This window comes from Prosopis cineraria, unplaced genomic scaffold (assembly GCF_029017545.1).
Source record: "Prosopis cineraria cultivar Desert tree isolate PC_DT_omini unplaced genomic scaffold, ASM2901754v1 PC13, whole genome shotgun sequence".
In the NCBI taxonomy this organism is placed as follows: domain Eukaryota; kingdom Viridiplantae; phylum Streptophyta; class Magnoliopsida; order Fabales; family Fabaceae; genus Prosopis; species Prosopis cineraria.
Window position 1 is genome coordinate 7,881,442 of NW_026555344.1, and position 6,758 is coordinate 7,888,199.

General features: G+C 32.4%; 1 protein-coding gene across 2 annotated transcripts; it reads left to right on the forward strand.

The window, feature by feature from the left end:
• The first annotated feature begins 214 nt into the window (after positions 1–214).
• LOC129290174 (WAT1-related protein At1g25270-like) lies at positions 215–5,911 on the forward strand. 2 transcript variants are annotated; one of them, XM_054926881.1, is made up of 7 exons: positions 215–759; positions 1,224–1,286; positions 1,732–1,848; positions 3,233–3,470; positions 3,959–4,117; positions 4,966–5,117; positions 5,284–5,911. In XM_054926881.1, the coding sequence occupies exons 1-7, from the start codon at positions 563–565 to the stop codon at positions 5,564–5,566; spliced, it is 1,209 nt and encodes a 402-aa protein (XP_054782856.1). In that variant the 5' UTR covers positions 215–562; the 3' UTR covers positions 5,567–5,911. The 2 variants fall into 2 exon arrangements, with proteins under 2 accessions (XP_054782856.1, XP_054782857.1); XM_054926882.1 differs by having other exon boundaries at positions 5,325–5,521.
• Positions 5,912–6,758: the final 847 nt, after the last annotated feature.

Here is a 6,758-nt window from a genome sequence, read left to right on the forward strand (position 1 = left end):
AACCCACCAATAGATTGAGATAGTCTCAAATCAGGTAACAAAGTCCTACACAAAGAGGGATGTAAATATTATCAAGGTGTCTTAAAATAGTATTGTACTGTCTTCAAAAGAAAGCTATCAAAGAGATATCAAGTGGGAGAGAACAGAGAGAGAGAGAGGGGGGGGGGGGAGGGAGGGAGGGAGAGAGCGAATCTCATACATGCATGTTCTCATCACTCTATTTCTATACATGTGATATGTTGACTTTGTTTCTACTATTGTTTCTGTATCTCCCTCTTACTTCAAAAACATTTTACTAACCTCGTGATTTCAAATACCCGAACCTTACCCTACACACACACACAAACACACACAGAGTACATCCTAAACCAGTCAAACCACCCAGGAACGCAGATATACAGCATGTATATATATAGTTTCCAATCACTTGTTCCATGCGCTGATCGTTAACTTCTCAGAAATACAAAGTGAGACAAGTTAATTAAGATGAGTGACAATTAGTTAGCTCATATAAACATACAAGCCGTTGTGCGTAGTGATAGAGAGAGAGAGAGAGAATCTTATGGGGAAAATGGGGAAGGTGATGGAGGATTTGAAGCCAGCGGTGATGATGATAATGGTCCAAGTGGGATATGCAGGAGTGAGCATATTATACAAAGTGGTTGCCAATGATGACAGCGCCACCTTGAGTATTCTCATGGCTTATCGTTTCATCTTCGCTTCTCTTTTCATGCTTCCTCTTGCTTTCTTCTTCGAAAGGTCCATCCCTTCTCTTGGCCCTTATTCTTAATTACTTACCTTACGTTTCTCTTTAGTGTATTAGTTTTATAATTAACTCGTTCACGTTTTCACAACTACAATAAAAGGCTTACGGGAGCGATTTGAAAACGCTCCTTATGTAGGTGCTTCCATGAGTGGGACACCAAGTAGTGCTCTTGTAGGTTAACTGATACATGTTTTCTAATTTCTTTAATGAAATTAATGTCCCTTCTCTTTAGTGTAACTGTATTATTATGCAGCTGAAGTTTTAACCTTTACCTATACGAGTTTATTTCTGATTTCTATGTTACTGGTATAAGATATTTCTCTGCTATTGAAGGGACAAAAATTTTCGATTTCTTTGTAGACGTACATTGAAGATCAAAGTTTTGGGAACAAATGTAAGCGATTTATGAAAATATACCCTCAAGAGTTTCGTTTTAATTATTTTTTTATGATCACAGGAAGAACAAACCCAAAATCACAGGGAAAGTGTTGTTACAATCATTTATGTGTGGATTATTTGGGTAAGTTAAATTATAATAGTTTTCTTTTTCCGTATTTATCAATCCCATCAATTAGATATGTTTCTCCTTCATTTCCATACATATCAAATATGTCATACTGTTTATAACCTGTGGACAGTACGTAATTCTTTCTTTGGGTGAACCAATGGATAGTAAATTTATTAATTTTATTGAGTCGATGGTGATTTTAAATCTTTTATAAGCTCTTATAGAACTAATGTGAGAATATAAATATTTTCCCCGATCATTATTTTTTAAAAAAATTACATCCTTTATTTTTCCATTAATCTGAAAAGATAAAGGATATATCGTCAAACTAAACTGGACAATATTTTTTTTTTGGTTTCAAAATGAATAGTATCGAATAAAGGGGAAAAAAATGGAAAGCTAAAAATCAGAGAGACTTGTATTGAAGCTCGCTTCTCTCTCCGTCTGGATCTCTCAGGGCGTCATTGCAGCAAAATTTGTTCGTGCAAGCAGTGTCTCTAGCGGGAGCTACATACGCTACGGCCATGTACAACCTCGTTCCTGGGGCAACCTTCGTCTTAGCCGTCAGTTTTGGGTAGGTCCCACACTCTCATTTGACCCTAGCCCTACATCTAGATCATGTGAATTAACTTGTATGCGAGGAAATTGCGGAAAAGGACCATATGGGAATCAGCGAATTTTCTTCCGCAAACTGCAATTTACCTTCAATTATTCTATTCTTTTTTCCTTATTTTTCTATTTTGGTCCTTGTCCTCGCTTAATTTAGTGATTATGTCATTTTCCCTAATTTCTCCTTTGTATTATCAACATTCTCTCTTATATTCTAAAAATAAGGTAATTTCTAGAAGAGTTATTTGAATCAAAATGCAAAGTAACATGTAGGGGTGGAGATAAAGGGGATCAAAAGGGCCACAGCCCTCTTAAGTTTTTAATTTTTTTAATAAAATGTAAGGATTATAAATTTTTAACTTTTAAGTTGACACATTATAAAAGTCCTGAGATACTAGATGACATTCTCGGTTCAATTCTATATATAGTCTTTTATGCATGTATATATATATAGTGTAATTGTTTTAGTAGTTTGAAGATATAGATGCTATAAGAGATTTAATTATTTTTAATAAGATAATGCTACACATGCTCTTAAAGCATTGATATCATTTGATTTTGCTTTCATTTTAAGAATTACAACAAAAATCCCAAGATATAAGGTTATATGTTTAAGATGGTGTTCTAGAAAAGTACTTTTTTCTTTGTAATAATTAAGCTATTGAAATATATATGATGTGAATGGTTTGTGACAATTGAGCATATTCACCGTGTTAATATATTTATTTACTATGATTATTAATTGAAAGAATTAAATTGTAAATTCAATAAACATGTAATAGATTGAATAAAAATTTTGGCAAAAAACAGATTGAATAAAATTTTAGATCTCAATAAAGCATTTAAATCATTCAAAGCTCACAGAGAAGCTGAAATTTTCATAAATTTACTCACAGGGAAGATGAAATTTTCATAAATTTAATGATAATTTATATTAAAAAGGGAATTGCTAAAAGTTTATTGTATACATGATAATTAATAATTTTTACATCATAAAAAATTGACAAGTAAAACTTAAAAAATGGAGGGATATATAAATATATACATTGAAATATTTATATTATAAGTGATATATATATATATATATATATATATGAATTTAACTTTCTTTTAATTATTATATATGTTTTGACATCACTTTCCCCAATAAAAAATTTGCAGCTCCGCCCCTGGCAAGATGTGGTGTTTATATTCTTTTTCCTAACTAGCTTTTGGATTGTTTTTAATTCCAACATGAGGCTTAATTTTGGTCATATTTATTACACTAAATGAAGGGTTATAAAACTGAAAAGATTAATATTCTTTGGGAAGACGAATGATGTAAATTACATATGCTTTTTGGGATGCAGATTGGAGGAGGTGAACATAGGAAGATTATCAGGGAAAGCAAAGGTGGGAGGGACAGTATTGGGAATTGGTGGGGCCATGATGCTGACATTCTACAAGAGCATAGAGATACATTTATGGTCAACTCACTTCAATATTATGAAACATGTGGCCCCACAGAAGGCGCCCTCCAATGAAATTTGGGGCATTGCTTTGGCCTTCGGCACTTGCCTCTCCTACTCCCTCTGGTTGATCATTCAGGTCACCCTCTCTTCGCACTCAAATTCATCTCAAAGCTCTTGCAAAAGCTAAAACAATTAAGCAAGCATGCATCGTGAAACTCATCATGAGAAAATAATCATCAATGTATTATGAGTGGACTTAAGTTAACGTGAAATGTTCCATACGCATTAAATAAAGTTGGGCTAACTTAATAAATAATATAAAATAAAAAAAAAATGATTCATTAAACTTGAACATTAAAGTTTTGCGTTAAGACGTGGTACATTTTTACTACTGATCTTCGCCCTATTTTCCGGTGATAGTTTCCTTTCCTGTACCTAATAATTCCTATCTTCCTCCTTTTTTCAAGACATGACTACTTTTAAACACCCTTGGAAGACAAGATTATTGAATTGTGCATCGATCCCATCGTTTAAGCACTTCATTCACATAGCCTTATTAAATTCAAATGTGCTTTGAATTTATAATGAATGAAGGATATATATATATATATATATATAATGCAGGCAAGAATGAGTGAGAAGTTTCCCTGGGCATATACAAGTGCAGCTTTGATGTCAGTGATGGCAGCAATACAGTCTGTCATTTTTGCTCTCTTCATGGAAAGAGATTGGAATCGTTGGAAGCTCGGTTGGAATACCTTCCTTCTTACTGCTGTCTATACGGTACCCTTTCAATTCATTGACTGCCTTACTAATTAATTAGTGTTGATCACTCCGCCAGTTCTATATATTTGTTGAGATATAGATTTATTTTGTTAATATATATTATCTATTAAAATTTAATTTGAAAATGTTTATATTCATCAAATATTATTAAGATTAATTAGTTATTATTATGTTTATCTATATATTATAAGCTTTTCATATCAATAGCTTCGCGTAAGACACTTTTTCAGTCTCCTTTAATTCTCTCTTGACTTCTTTCAATATTAGTTATCGAACTTCATCCTCCTCCCGGACCACATGCAATATAGTGCATTTTCTAAAAATCTTATTTTGTCTAAACTATATGGCATTAGATAGTTTTTATAATCATTTTTTAATTATATCTCTACTTTATTTATTTCTCTTTTTTGAAAAATAATGCATTAAAAATTCAATTGTCATTAGTAAGGCACTTATATAGCATATTTAATTAAAGAGGATGTAATTGAAAAAAAATATAATTTTTTAAGAAATTATGATCTCATCTAACATTTGTTAAAAACAATGAAATAGTTACTAATGCTCTATATTATAATCTAGAGAGAGTGGGTTTTTCCTTCTAACATTCATGCTTTTTAATAGGAGTAAACTTGAAAAGTCACGTTTCATTCTTAGACAACCGTTTCAATGATTTAATCACCTTTTCTTCATTTTCACAATGAAGTGGTTAGTAGTTCTATGATGCGGGACTACACTTTGTTCATGTTGAGGTATCACCATCATCATCATCATCATCATCATCATCATCATCTGAATTCTGAAATCCTATCTCAAATTTAATTTTTATGTATTTATGCACGCAAAAGGGAATTGTGGCGTCTGGGCTAGCTTGGGTTTTGATCACATGCGTCGTACGCCAGAAAGGACCACTCTACACCTCCATTTTCAACCCTCTCTTTCTTATACTCGTCGCCATTGCTGGCTCTTTTATCTTAGATGAAAGGTTGCATTTGGGAAGGTATGTATTATCTGCACATTTACATTATTAATCTCTCTCTCTCTCTCTCTCTCTCTCTCTCTCTCTCTCTCTCTCGGTTTTTACAATTCATATGTTTTGATTTAGTAATGAACTAATACATACATGCATGCATGCATGCATATATATATAACTTTTTTCTGTTCAGCCTGATAGGATCCATACTGATAATAATGGGGCTATACGCAGTCCTGTGGGGCAAAGGCAAAGAATTCAAGAGAAAAACAGCGGATCAGAATGTTGCTGAAGTAGAAGACTCAGCTGATTTAGGAGACTCTTTAAAGATAACTACCCCAAATAATGATCATCAAGACGATAATAAAACTGTTAATCATGAAGACAACAGTGATCAGACGACGACTAAGCCTGTTGGTTTTACTGCCACTCTGTTTAGTTCCTTCACTTCAAATTCGATGATCAGAAAACCATGAAACCAAGTTTCGAGAAAGGTTAATTACTGAAACAAATTAAATGAAGAGCAAGATACGTTATTCCATAGAATGATCATCAGACTTAAATGATGAAAAGCATATAAGCTTGAATGAGAAGGAAAGGAATAACGTATTAATGGGAACAAATATGACAGTGACGCGCTATATCATTAATAAGTCAACAAATAATGTTAACGATTCTTGCTTTTGTAGTAGTTTTACGATTACTTTCTTTTGCTGTAGTTTTAGTAACTTGAACTTCATTATATGTATTAATGAAAAGTAGTTCTGCTTTCTTGGATCCATATAAATAAATACCAACTTTCTAATTTGGGAGAATGATAACCACGTCCCAAGAACCATTTTATTCAAGTCCCAACAAATTCCTGAATGTAAAATAATTCTCTTGGTCCTTAAATGAGATTTTGAAATATTGGAAAAAGACTGAAACACTCTTAGCTCATTACTCTTTTGCCCTATTTTTCTTATAATTTCTATTTCCTGATCAACTTCCTTAATATTATATGTATTCAACTTTAAATCATTAATACTTCCACTTGTTGGATAAAGTTAGCATCTAAGAGGGGGCCAGGGTGAATTGCGGTATTCAAAATATTTTTTTTCCAACCCAAAATTGAAGATGAGCAAAGCAATATTTAATACAGGGAGCTTTCTAAAATAAATGAGTTTAAGAGAAGAAGAATTATGCACAAGAAAATTTATCTGGATTCAATCAACCTAACTGGTTGGCCCAGTTTTAGTTCCCAAGATCACATTTAAAATTGTCAACTATAAACACAAGCTTTAAAGGATGTTTGCCATCACAATATAATTCATAAGACTACAACAATCTTAATTTCTCAGCAATAGACACACTTACAAAACTTGTAAGTTGAAACCCACTTAGAAAATTTCTTTCTAAGATTTCAGAATGTAATAGAAGCTTTTCAAATTGAAGACCCCCTAAAAGAGTGCATATAAATATAATTGAAAGCTTATAAATTAAATGAGAGCTTTTTCACATAAATATGAACGCAGTTAGTAAGAATTCAATTTAACATATTTAATGCACAATAATTGGTTATCCACTCACTTAAATGAAGTCCTATTTATAGTTTGGGATCATTATAGACATAAGGATCATTCAAAAAGTAGTTAAGATCCATTGAAGACGTGTAGAAGTGAAGGAAAT

Excerpts from the sequence above, each read along its gene's own strand:
- LOC129290174 (XM_054926881.1), top strand. The coding sequence starts at position 563 with ATGGGGAAAATGGGGAAGGTGATGGAGGATTTGAAGCCAGCGGTGATG. Across the intron at positions 1,849-3,232 it reads GTCTTAGCCGTCAGTTTTGG|ATTGGAGGAGGTGAACATAG; the intron begins GTAGGTCCCACA and ends TTTGGGATGCAG. Across the intron at positions 4,118-4,965 it reads TTCTTACTGCTGTCTATACG|GGAATTGTGGCGTCTGGGCT; the intron begins GTACCCTTTCAA and ends TGCACGCAAAAG.